Source organism: Trichechus manatus, unplaced genomic scaffold (genome assembly GCF_000243295.1).
Source record: "Trichechus manatus latirostris isolate Lorelei unplaced genomic scaffold, TriManLat1.0 scaffold00066, whole genome shotgun sequence".
Lineage (NCBI taxonomy): Eukaryota > Metazoa > Chordata > Mammalia > Sirenia > Trichechidae > Trichechus > Trichechus manatus.
Genome location: NW_004444002.1, coordinates 14,511,934 through 14,525,821, shown reverse-complemented (window position 1 = coordinate 14,525,821; position 13,888 = coordinate 14,511,934). Strand labels below are relative to the sequence as shown.

The following is a 13,888-nucleotide window of genomic DNA, read 5'->3' as shown; positions in this document are numbered from 1 at the left end:
AAAGTCGTTGTACCATTTTACATTCCCACCAACAGTGTATAAGTGTTCCAGTCTCTCCACAACCTCTCCAGCATTTATTATTTTGTGTTTTTTGGATTAGTGCTAGCCTTGTACACCATTGTATTTCTAATACCTAGCATGATTCCTGCACTTGGCAGACATACAATAAATATTAGAATAAATGAATGTGTAAATTCAGGCAAAACTTAGAGCGTAGAGGTTATATATTGGTTCGTGGGAATCAAAGCCAGAAAGGCAACTTGATGCCACATTGTGAAGGCTTTTACTTCCATGCTGAAATGTAAAGCCAGATTATGAGGGGGGCCAGATTGCTTGTTGGGAGCAGTGAGGGCTGGGGCTAATGGGTAAGTTATCCCTGGGCTGGGATATAGATATATCTTGATGCCCAGATCAGGAGTTTTAGTGCAAGAATAGAAGCAGAAGCCAGTTGTCAGTATTAAAAAGGCAGTAGAAGGTGAGGTATTGGGACCATGGGTATACAGTATTTGTTTTAGAAGCTTAACTGGATGGTAACTGAGGAGATCAAAGAAAAGAGTCCTTTAGAGAGAGGAGGGGGCCTTTAGGTTTTGAAGGTGAAAGAAAAGGAAACAGTGTAAGAAATTCATAAAATGAGGAGACTCTGTAAGGCATGTAATTGGAGGGGAACACAAAAAGTGTTTCCGTTGAAGGCCTCTTGGGAGTTGGGAAGTGGTCAAATCTAGGGCAGTTGAATGACTTTATTTCAGAGTGGAAGAACTATGAAGCAGTATACTCGATAGACTACTTCAGACAGGCCAAGTTACCCCAGTAAGTAACCATTCCTCTGACTCTAAGCCTTGTGGGAAGGTAAGAAGAAATAAACGATAAAGCTAGAAATCTCTTGAGCTCAAGGGAGGGGAACTACCTCACGAAAACCATGCCATGTCAAGAGGAACGCTTAATGTAATTTGGACATTCTGGTGCCTCCTGGAGAGCACTGAAATGATACAGGACCTTGAAAGTCTTACTTTGGATTTCCGTGACTTTATCATTTTGCAGGTATCTAAATGTAGTCCATTATGTAGTTCATTGCTGTCGCTTTGATGCTTTTTATTATTTACAAATGCTCTACTGATTCGTGGGTTCTTGAAATTATGTCATTGCATGTGATGTTTACCCTGATAGATGCATTTGCTTATAATTCTTTTTGCTTTGTCCTCAGTTCAGATATTTTGGATGGCAGTAGTAGCAGCAGTGGCTTGTCCTCAGAATCCCTGGCTAAAGGCAGCACTCCCGCAGAGTCTCCAGTAGCATGCTCCAATTCATGCTCCTCGTTCATCTTGATGGATGATCTCTCACCCAAGTGACTTAACCATTTCTGATTCAGCGTTTTAACTGCTGTTTCCTATAGAACACATTTAGTGAGAAACGTAGAGAATTTTGATCCCTAATGAGGATTAAAGTTTTACAGCTTTATTAAACCATTTGAATGGATGCCATTATCTTTTGGCATCTCTCCTCTAAAGTCAAATTTTGCAAGTGTATTGACCTTACTAATGTCTGTTTTCTCTGATCTCCCTTTGGATGTAGTGTCAAATCTCAAATACTCATTTTTGATTGCTTAGATGATTGCTTAGAGTCTAATTTTTTTTTCTTGGGGCCTCAAGGGCACCTATTTTAGAGTCTGTAAGTTTAAGGAAAGTACTGATACGTATTTTCGATCATGGTTCTTTTTCACAGCAGTGATATGACAGGTAGAGTTGATCAGAAATTCTCTTGCTTGAGAGATTTTTTTTTTTTTTTTTTTGGTTCTCTGTTGACTACATGGTATCAAATCTCTTTATTTCACAATAATAGAAGACTTACTTTTGATTATATTAGGTTTTTTTTTCTTTTTCTGCATCAGCTTAAAGTACATTATTTTATTTCCCTTTCCTGTTTGAGCTGCTTACTTGCCATTTCTCACAGAGGGGAAGAAACGCGTAGTTGCTTTCATGACTATTCACATTGCTTCTTTGCTGTTGAAGTGTCTGAAGTGAGGATTGATTTTAGTATTGAGAATGTGAGTGGACGTACAGGCTGCCTGGATTAGTCACCACAGATTCTTATGACTTAGCTACCATAGCTGATATTTTTCTCCCCCAACCTGTTGTCCTAAGGAATATATAAAATATTGTTAATGTTTCTAGGTGGTGTTATCAAGGAGAAGAAATTCCTGCCTTGACCAGATGTGTGGAGCATCTACAAATGAATGAATAATGTTATTTACCCACAAACCACTGTGTAGAAAAGCCTACACGGAGCTGTCAGTGTCTCGGGTGGTGTTACGAGGCCGTAGGTGCCTTGGGGTGCACTGTTATGCTGTAAGGGATGTGTATCATAAGGTAGGGTGGAAAGGGGGGCTTTCTGTGTGTGATTGCCACATGCTGTTTCTGTTGCTGCTTTTTCGGTTTACTTTTTGTCATTGGACTCACTCGTTTTGTCGTGTGGAGATTGGTGCTGCTCTGACTGTGCTTTGGCTATTGTGTTGCCATCAGAATGGAAGTCCAGTTCTTGCTCCTGCTGCCTGATAGTCAGGGCCGTTTACTATCTAGGAGGAATCTTTTAAGAGTTGAAAAATTCAATGTTTTGTGCATTCTGCTTTTAAGAAGCTGTTTGAACTACGAACAAGGAGCCCTTGGTGGTGCAGCAGTTAAAGCGCTTGGCTGCGAACCGAAAGGTTGGCGGTTCGAACCCACCAGCCGCTCCGTGGGAGAAAAGACCTGGCGATCTGCTTCTGTAAAGATTACAGCCTTGGAGACCCTGTGGGGCAGTTCTACCCCGTCCTGTAGGGTCACTATGAGTTGGAATTGACTCGACGGCAACAGGTTTGGGGTTTTTGGTTCGAACTATGAATGTTGTACGTAAGTCTGAGGTATCATAAATTATTTAAGTTTTAAAAGAGGAAAATCACGACTGAGCTATTTAAAAAGCCTGCCTGTAATTTATTGTTATTTATTATCTATAACTGTGAAAAAACGTCTGTGGTGATAGATTTTTTTTTTAATGCTGAGCTGCCATGGTTGGATTGTCTGTATTTAATATGCAAATTTGCCTGCTAGGCTCATCATCCATTCTTAAATGATTGTCAGCATCAAAAACCACACTGCATTTGTGTCTTTTGAAGGCAAAGATCATTGAATTTTAAAGGAAGATGATGTGCTCTGAAGGTACTCATGGACTAGTAATGTTGTGTGGCCTGAAGGGAGACCTAGTCACTTAGCTTGTGGTTGTTCTGTTACAGCATCATATGTGTTCTTTATTTTAACGGGTAGTAACTGCTGTAGTGGCCATTAATGGTTTGCTTTCTTGTATTGCTTTTATCTGTGCAAAGTCCATAGTCCTTCAACCTAACAAAAATGTGTATATTATGAAGATTGTTTCCTGGTATGCCATTTTAAAGAAAAATTATTCCGATAGTATTCAGTGTAATTATTTGTCTGAGAACCATGTTTAGCTGTTTCTGCCTATAAGAAGAGATGATTTCATCTTGTAGCATATTTATCCACCTTCACTCTACTGTCTTCTTTGCCTTAAAGGGACACTTTTGGCCATCTTTTTTGGGCTGTAATTTAGGGCTGTTAAGAAATAACCTTTGAAATGTAGTGTTAGTTAAATTTCTTTTTGAAATTATAGTAATCCTGTAGGGGGTTGGGGGGTAGAATTGGGGCAGGAGAATGAGACTGTCCAGGTGGTATGAGAACTAGGAGGGAAGATGATTTGTTTTATTGTTTAAACCAATGTTCATGTTTATTGTTTAAATTGACTAGAAAGTTCAGTTTGTGCAGGAAGTGTTCTGAAATAAATAAAAGATATGCTCACTCTCGAACGAGCTTTGCTGACAGTACCCCTTTATTTTTATATAAAGTCTAATATTTGAAAAGTAATCATTGTTATAAAGTAAAATACTTTCTTCCTATTCTAATATTATATCACATATTTCAGGCTTCTCTTTGAAAATAAGTATGAGAGTTGATACAAGAAAATCCTATACATAAACTGTTTTTGCTTGACTGACTTATATAATCACTGTGTTTCATATTAACTGCTTTTGGAATAATAGGAAGTTTTGTGAAATGCTGGCCTTGTGTATATCTTAGAATGCAAATTTAATAAAGTGTGTACACATGCATAAAATTTTGTAATTTTTTAAAAGTCTCTTTTACTGATAATTATTTTCTGCATCCATATCCCAATATTTCATTCTCTGTCTAATTGCAGGTCAAGTTTTGAATAAAAAATATCAGGAACACAAAAGAATTAATAGCTTTATCGAAGTTTGGGCAGTTTCCAAAAACAAAGAGAAACCTCTTCACATAATCTGTCAAATTTTCAAGAGCATTTTATAAAACCTGACAATTTAGAAGGTTCTGATCAAGCTCGCATGTATTTCTTACTTGATTTCAACTTATTTTATGTTGTTATTTTTTTTTACCTATTTATAAGCCACTATAAATTGTTTTTTGAACAAGATGGAGTACCAGTCAAAGAATCGAAGCCTTTTATGCATGCCTCAGGTTATAAACACTCAATTTTATTTTCCGTTTTAAAAAAAAAATTAAAGATTTTGTTTTAAAATACTTTTCATTTTGTAATAATTTCAAACTTAGAGAAAAGTTGCAAGAATAGCACAAAGAACTCCTGTATATCCTTCACCCAGGTTCCCCAGTTGTTAACACATTCGCATATTTACTTTATCATTTTTTCTCTATATATCTATCTATATGTATACATGTATTTTTTTCTGAACCATCCAAGAGTAAGTTTCAGACATGATGCTCCATTACGCCTAAGTGCTTCAGTGTAAACTTCCTAAAGGCAAGGACATTCTTACCTATAACCATATTCAACAACAACAACAAAAAACCTGGTAACTGTCGAGTCGATTCCGACTCATGGTGACCCTATGTGTTACAGAGTAGAACTGCTCCATAGGATTCTCTTGGCTGTAATCTTTATGGAAGCAGTTTGCCAGGCCTTTCTTCCAAAGAGCGGCTGGATGGGTTTGAACCATTAACCTTTAGGTTAGCAGCTGATTGCAAACCATTTGTGCCTGTCAAAATCAGGAAATTAACTTTGATACAAAACTGCCAACTAACCTATAGACCTCATTCAAATTTTTCCTATCATCCCAATAATGCTCTTTTAGCAAAAGGAAAAATTTTTTCTTCTGGTGTCAGATTTGATCCAGGATTATGTATTATACCTAGTTACGTCTTCAGCCTCCTTCAATCTGGAAGTTCCTTAGTCTTGTCTTTTGTGACCTTCATATTTTTGATAAGTACCAGCCAGTTATTTTGAAAAATATCCCTCAATTTTGGTTTGTTGGCTGTTTCCTCATGATTAAATTCAGGTTATGCATTTTGGGCAGAAATACCACAGAACTGATGCTGTGTTCTCAGTGTATCATTTCAGGAGGCACGTGACGTCAATTTATTCTATCACTGCTGATGGTAACCGTGGTCCCTTGGTTAAGGTGGTGTTTACTGTGTTTCTCCACTCTTTTTCCCTTAGAAATTATTTTGTGCGGATATACTTGGAGGCTATATAAATATCCTGTGTCCTCATCAAACTTTCACCCACTAGTTTTAGTGCCCAATGATCTTTCTTGCCTGATGGTATTATGATGGCTACCTAATGACTAACTCCATCATTCCTTCTACATTTATAAGTTGGCATTCTACTGTAAGGAAGAACTTACCCTTTTCACCATTTTTTATCATATATTTATTTCTTTGCATCTGTGTGGACTCAGATTCCTATGTTAATCAGTGGGTTTTAATCCATTACCACTATTATTTTGGTATTCAAATTGTCCCAGATTTGGACAGTGGGAGCCCCTTCAAACTGGCTTCTATATCCTTTTGACAAATCCCTATAGTTATTTGAACAGTTTTTAGCTTTCTGACATAAGATGTCCCACACTCATACTTTCCTTGCACCAGCTCTGGGATCAGCCATTTCTCCAAGGAGCCTTGATTCCTTTCAATGGAGAATGGTATTTAAAAACCAGAATCTGGGGACTAGGTGTGATCATCGGTACTGAGACATCATTGTTTCAAAGGGTTTCTCAGAGCATGGAGAAAATACACACCATACAAATGTATATGTATATACATACAGATCTATATCTTTCTATATCACTATTAAAAATTGTGTATTTAAACTAGTACCTCTGATTCCGGTTCAACACCACAGGGTTCGTTCCAGCCTTCATTCTACCCATATTTGTAATGCCATTCTCTGACAGTGAGAAACCTGGCTCCCTTTATCCTCAATGTAATTGCTTATTTCCCCCGTATGTAACCAATTTCTGACCCTGCCAGCCACCACCTTGGCTGCATCCCCAGCCCCAGCCATCTTCTTGGTTCCAACCCTGTGTGCCCCTCCAGCCTTGCCAGTCCTGGCTGCCTCTACAGACTACTCAAGTTTCAAACATTTGCAGCTCACACCCACCCCAACCACTACCCCCAAGCTCCTTTTTCACTGTTTAACTGTTCACAGCTCAGGAATTTCTGATATTCATCACTTTAACAAATATTTATTGAGCTGGGAACTGCAAATGGAGATTGTGCCTTCCAGGAGCCCAGCCTAGTGAAATAAACAGAAGTACACTGACCACTGCAGGCACCAGTTACTGTGTTGGGGAGCACAAAAGAAGAGTACCCAACATAGCTTGGGTTGTGGTTCTGCAACGCTTTTTAAAAAGAGAGAACACTGAAGCTGAATCTTAAAGAGCAAACTTGGGGTAGGGGTGGGAGTCAGGCAGAGGAAAATAGGATCCAGGCAAGAGACCGTGGAGCTATCACAGAAATGCAAGTACTTTGCTGATATGGGCAATGAGGCTGGAGAGGGAAATGGGCCACATCTGGTCTTGCAGGATTTGGGAGTCTTTAGCTTATGCAGGTGGAAGCTAGGACGTTATGGGTGTAGATGAAAACAGGGAGCTTGTGTGGAGAAGAGCGTTAGGGACAAAATCCTGAGAAAAGCATCAACATTTAAGAGGCAGGTTGAAGAAGAGATGGGGTGGCAAAAGCAGTAGGAGAAAACCCTGGAGAAAGCAGTGATCAGTATCGGTGAAGCTATGGAGGTCGTGGTCTACCATTAAGGCGAGGGCTGAAAATTTCTTGTTGGATCTGATAAAGTCTCGTGGAGACTTTCCTTAGTGTACTTTCAATGAGGTGGAAGGGGCAGAAGTTGGATTGCAGTGGTTTGAATAACCAGGGGTTGAGGAATGGAGACACAAGCAGTATAGTCTATATCCCGCATCTTCTATAATTTCCCCCCTCCCCTTCTTTCTCATCCCTTGCTCAATTATTCCGACTCATAGCAACCCTATAGGACAGAGTACAACTGCCACACAGGGTTGCCAAGGGGCGGCTGGTGGCTTCGAACTGCCGACCTTTTGGTTAGCAGCTGAGCTCTTAACCACTGCACCACCAGGGCTCCTGCTCAATTATAACACCAAATATTTCCCATTTCTCTTTCTGTATCTTCAGCAGCTAGCATTGTATCTGAAATATAATCCAGTCATTCCAGTTGTTGTCGAGTTGACTCCGACTCATGGCAACCCCATGTGTGTCAGAGTAGAACTGTGCTCCAGAGGGTTTTCAATGGCTGATTTTTTGGAAGTAGATTGCCAGGCCTTTTTTGTGAGGCACCTCTGGCTGACTCAAACCACCAGCCTTTTGATTAGCAGCTGAGTGCGTTAACCGTTTGCATCACCCAGAGATTCACTGAAATATAATAGTCACTCAATAAAATTTTGTTGAATGCTAACTCCACGCTCGAACCCCTAGAGGGAGCCAAAAGAAAATCACTCTAACCTATAGAGGAGCTGAAAGAAAATCACAGGGCGGTGTTAACCTATAGAAGGAGCTGAAAGAAAATGACAAGGCAGTGTTAACCTATAGAAGGAGCTGAAAGAAAATCACAGAGAGTGTTAACCTATAGCGAGAGCTGAAAGAAAATCATCGTGTGAGGGGATTGTTAGCCACACACTCTAACCTCTAGGAGGAGCACCAAGCTTCTGGTCCTCCAGACATTCCTGAGGTAAACTTGCCTGAGGCGGCTTCGTGGAGAGAAGTGTTACCCCTAGGTAATATTTATTAATACTGTATATACCTAGTATATGCTTATTTGTGGCATGTGGTACTGTTTTTCCATTTATGATAGCGATATGAAGGTTTCTGTTAAAATTGCATTTAGCAAGTAACATTTAAGAATACGTATTTTTTAAATAAATATAACAAAGAAAAAGTTAATTTAAAGAAACATCTAAATATACAATAGTATGGGTGATAGAAAATCTAGATATGGCCAAAATCTTAAAATTAGAATATGAATAAAAACTTTGATGGAGGAAAGTATTGGGTCACAGTGGTGTGTGAAATTGTTTGTATGAAGAGGTTCAAAGCTGTGTGGCATTGTTGGTATGAAGTGGTTAAAAGCTGTTGAATCTATGTGGAATGCTCTTTTCTGGGTTCCTCTCTGGATTTTCTCTTTTGTGGATTTTGCTTTTTCTTTTCTTATGAGGTGTGGTAAGAGAGGTCTGGCCACCTCTCCTTTAGTTTCTGAGGAGGTGACACCCCCGTCCCACCTTGAAGGTCCAAGGGGAACTTGGATGGGGCTGGGGGGGAAAGGGGTTAACAAGTAGTTTAGGCCTGCTCTGTCCTACACCTTAAATTTAGGGTGACCAACTGTCCTGGTTTGCTCAGAACTGAGGAGTTTCTCAGGGACTTTCAGTACTAAAACAAGGAACGTCCCGGGCACACTGGGAAACGTTAGTCAGTGTGAAAGGGTCCTCACCTTCCTTAGGTGTGGTTATCCATGAGTTTATATTTCCTGCCTGTGTCTTCTAACTAAAGAGTGGTTCAAAATAAAAAAACAAAAAACAAAAAACAAAACCTGTTGCCGTTGATTTCGACTCACAGCGACCCTATAGGGCAGAGTAGAACTGCCCCATACGGTTTCCAGGGAGCACCTGGTGGATTTGAACTGCTGACCTTTTGGTTAGCAGCCATAGCTCATAACCACCACACCACAGGGTTCCCAAAGAGTGGTTAGATCTCCTGAATGTAGCCCTCAGAGAGAGAAGCTTCTGGTCTGGGCCACTGAGGAGTCTTTAGTCTAACCTATCAGGTTACTACACTGAAGTTTGAGGTGAAAACTCAAGCTAGTAAAGTGTTTTTTTGTCTGCTTCTGTCGTCCAGGTATTTCTCTCCTTCCAGGACCTGGGGGCTGGCGGTGTAAGGAGGGGAGATTGTGGTGATTGTAGGTGGTGGTTCAAGAATTCTAGAATTTGTAATCCTGACATGTATATTTTCTCCTCAAAGACAAAATTAACATCCCATAGTGGTGTTTAAAAATTACTTTCTTTTTCATTGTTTTTATTTACTTTTAAATTATGAAGAAAAAATGCTCATTATAAAAAGTTCAAACCTTATGGAAGCATCTAAAGTAAAAAGAAAACTCCTTCCCTCACAGCATTCCTACCCATAAGTAATAGTTTAGTGTCTATATCTAATTCTCTTTTTCTATAAACATGCAAACATATATTTATAATACATACCTATTGCCGTCAAGTCGATTCCGACTCATAGCGACCCTATAGGAGAGAGTAGAACTGCCCCATAGGGTTTCTAAGGAGTGGCTAGTGAATTCGAACTGCTGACCTTTTGGTTAGCATCCGAGCTCTTAACCACATACACATGCATATTTTGAAACGTTTTATTGAAGGATAACATGCATAATAGCATGCATAACAGCTTAATAGATTATCACAAAAAAAAAAACCCACTGCTCTTGAGTTGATTCCGACTCATAGCGACCCTATACACCCGTAAACCATCACCCAAGTCTACATAGAACATTCCAGAACTCCAGAAGCACCCCCTAATGCCCACTTCCAGCCATTCACTCTATGAATAACAAACTGAATAAATCCATGTAACCATCTCCCGGGTCATCACAGAGCATACCAGAACTCCAGAAGCGCCTCCTAGTGCCCACTTCCAAACACTCACTTGCTGAATCAGCACAAACTGAATAAACCCATGTAACCATCATCCAGGTCAACATGGAATATTCCAGAACTCTAGAAGTGCCTCATAGTGCCTATTTCCAGGCACTCACTCTCTGCATTAATTACAAACTGAATACACCCATATAACCATCATCCAGGTCAACATAGAACATTCCAGAACTCCAGAAGCACCCTCTAGCGCCCACTTCCAGTCATTCACTCACTGAATTATCACAAACTGAACAAACTCATGTAACCATCACCCTGGCGGCCCAGTGGTTAAGTGCTCGGCTGCTAACAGAAGGGTCAGCGGTTTGAACTCACCAGCCACTCCACAGGAACAAGATGTGCCAGTCTATTTTCTGTAAAAATTTACAGCCTTGGAAACCCTAGGGGGAAGTTCTACTCTATCCTGTACGGTCCTATGAGTTGGAATCATCTAGATGGCAACGAGTTTTGGGTAACCATCACCCAGGTTAAGACATAGAACATTCCAGAACCTCAGCAGCACCACCTAATGTTTGCTTCTATGCATCCACCCTAAATGAATCATCACAAACTGAATACATCCATGTAAACACCACTCAGGTCAAGGAACAGAACATTCTAGAAATGCCCCCTCATGCTCTCTTCCAATCATGCACCCTCCTTCACAAAGGTAGCTACTACTGTATTTTATGTAAATAATGTGCTATACTTTTTTTTGCCAACCACGCAACCCCCTTGTGCATTATTTTACTAGGCGCTGTGCACGTTATATGTGTGGGCACGTTATTTACGTGGCCATGCTATTTGAGAAAAATATGGTAATCCTGACTTCTACAACCATAAATTAGTTTTCACCTGTTTTTTAACTTTATATAAATGAAACCACAAAATACCCACTGTTTTGCCTGACTTCTTCAGCTCAACATTATGTTTGTGAGATTAATTCATATATTGCACATACACACATTACCCTACATATACACAGAAATGAGAATATACTGCATATATACTTTTTGTATCTTGCTTACTTTTCCCACCAAAAAATATATCATGGACAACTGTTGTTGAGGTTCATATTAAATATACTTCGTTTTTAGCCCGTGCAGTTGTATACGTATACAGTTGTATATGTACATATACATAAATATAGTTCCCTTTATATGAACATTCCATAATGTATGTAACTAATCCTCAGTTGATGGTCATTTAGGTTCTTCATAATTTATTAGTATACACAAGTAACATTCTTGTACATTTATCTTTGCTTCTCTAAGTATTTCTGCAGGAGACATTCTTAAAAGTGATAAATTGCTGGGTCAAAGGGTATGTACATTTTATTATTTTTCTTTTCAAAAGGTAATACAGGCTCAGTGTAAAACATTTCAAACAGTAGAAAAGACACATTGGGAAAAGTAAGTCTTCTTTCCATCCCGGACGCCCAGTCCCATAAGGCTCCTCCTTAGAAGCAACCAGTGCTATCAGCTTTGTGCATCCTTCCAGAGATAGTCTGTGCATTGCATGTGCCTTCACATATTGTTTTTCAGTTGCCATTGAGTCAGTTCTGATTGATGGCGACCCCATGTGTGCCAGAGTAGAACTGTGCTCCATAGGGTTTTCCGTGGCTTATTTATCAGAAGTAGATCACCAGGCCTTTCTTCTGAGGTACCTCTGGGTGGACTCCAACCTTTCAGTTAGCAGCCAAGCACTTACCGTTTGCACCACCCAGGGACTCCTTTATTTCCCTAGTGCCTTATTAAAACAAACAAATCCGTTGCCGTCAAGTCGATTCCAACTCACAGTGATCCTATAGGACGAGTAGAGCTATCTCATCGGGTGGATTCAAACTGCCGACCTTTTGGTTAGCAGCTGAGCTCTTAACCACTGCACTGGATATTTAAATTGCTTCCAATCTCTTGCTATTATCTAACAATGCTGCAATGAATAATATTAAACATATGTTAGATAAATTCCTAGAAGTGGAATTACTGGGTCAAAGGGTGTATGTATTTATAATTTTGATAGACATTTCCAAATTTAATTCAATTTTTTTTCAACCTTCTATTTAGAAAAGTTTCAAACCTATAAAAAACTTGAAAAAATAATACAATGAACATCCATATAATATATGTATATACCAAAAACCAAACCCGTTGCCGTCAAGTTGAGTCCGACTCATAGCGACCCTATGAGACAGAGTAGAACTGTCCCACAGGGTTTCCAAGGCTGTGTGTAATCTTTACAGAAGCAAACTGCCACATCTTTCTCCCGCAGAGCAGCTGCAGGATTCAAACTGCTGACCTTTTGGATAGCAGCCGAGCTCTTTAACCACTGTGCCACCAGGGCTTCTTTAGATCCTATTTTCTCTAATACTTAATTACAGAGTGATTCAATAAATGTTTCTTTGAAATTTTACTCAGTTGAAAGGCATTATAGAAAAAATCCTGTGTATCGACTAGAGCAGCTCAAGTCTGCTATAAATCTGTTTCATCCCTATCTTTGTGTATATTTAAGAATTTTGATAGCCTATATAAATAAGCATGCTATATAAATAGCAGCAATTTACTACAATAAAATGACATTTTGCAGGGTTTTTTTAAAGGCTTTGATGACTGTGAATACAAATTGAATTGGGACAACTAAGGCTTTGGGGCCCTACAGAACGGAGTAGAACTGCCCCATAGGGTTTCCAAGGAGCGCCCAGTGGATTTGAACTGCTGACCTTTTGGTTAACAGTTGTAGCTCTTAACCACTACACCACCAGGGTTTTCAAAACTTAGGTAGCAACCTTTAAATAACTTATTGTAACAGTACTATCTGCTCATTCGAAAATATATAAGAAAGTATTGGAAAATAGCAAACAAAAGATTAAAGTGAAAATAAAAATCACCATAAGTACACCAGCCAGAAATAACTGTATGTTTGTGGGGTTTTTCTATATAATTGAGTTCATATTCTCGATACCTTTTTTTTTTAGTCTATGAAAGAACTTAAACATTGAGAGTATTTTTTTAAAGAAATAAATTATCATCCCGTGTATTTACGTTCTATGGCTTAGCACATGCTGTGACGAATGATTTGAGAAGCTGGAGTCGAGAAATCAATTCAGCGTAGTCCTGTCTCGATTACCTGCAGATGTCAGTGTGGATCTGAGTGTGGTTCCACAGTTTGTTCCAGGATGTGGTGGGACCGTTGCAGCCCAGTCATGAACCAGTTGCTTATTAAACAAACACCAGTTTAGTCTGGATGAGAAATACGAGCTGCAAGGGCCTTAAGTCTCCGAACTTTCTTTTTCTCAAATTTTAATAAGCATGGCTATGTTCTCTGGCTACGTAGTTCACAGAAGATCATACCCCCTTGTTCCCACCCCTGATTGTTTGACCAGCCTTTCTTAAATTAGTTATAGTGCTGGAGAGGTGGAGTGGATGTAGTTGGGCTTATTAAATTTGACTTCAACCCAGATGGCAAGTCAGAGGGATATTTTACAAGCTGTGTTGGGTTACTTTCTGCTGTTATCGCAGATTTAAACACCAAGTTTAAAACCAATAATTCTGAATTCGCAAACGTTGTGTTATATATGTATATATTTACAATAATTAAAAAACTCTGAATCATTCCAGCGCCTAAAAGAGCATCATTTTTGCCATTCCTTCTGACTCGTCCTTTCTTTTCTACTCGGTCCCACTCTTTCATGCAACTTTGCAACATAAAATGTCAGAGTGTTTATTAAGCTAGGAAACTGTCAGTGAGACTTGCAAAGGCTCATTATGTCAAAACACCATTCTTTCTCGGGGCCACGACACAAAACTACCATCTGTTTCATAAGCCAGCAAGCTTCCTCTCAGCTACAATTTGCTATAC

The 13,888-nt window shown here is 39.4% G+C and overlaps 1 protein-coding gene across 5 annotated transcripts in view; it reads left to right on the top strand.

The window, feature by feature from the left end:
• Positions 1-4,159, top strand: part of PABIR2 (PABIR family member 2) — a 22,228-nt gene extending 18,069 nt beyond the window's left edge. For 4 of the 5 annotated variants that reach the window (XM_004379643.2, XM_023734315.1, XM_023734314.1 and 1 more), the window contains exon 10: positions 1,202-1,793. In XM_004379643.2, coding sequence (XP_004379700.1) covers positions 1,202-1,346 — 145 coding nt within the window. In that variant the 3' untranslated portion in view covers positions 1,347-1,793. Of the gene's footprint in view, positions 1-1,201; positions 1,794-2,168 lie in introns of those variants that run through there. The other variant, XM_004379645.2, reaches the window with a different exon arrangement.
• The last annotated feature ends 9,729 nt before the right edge of the window (positions 4,160-13,888 follow it).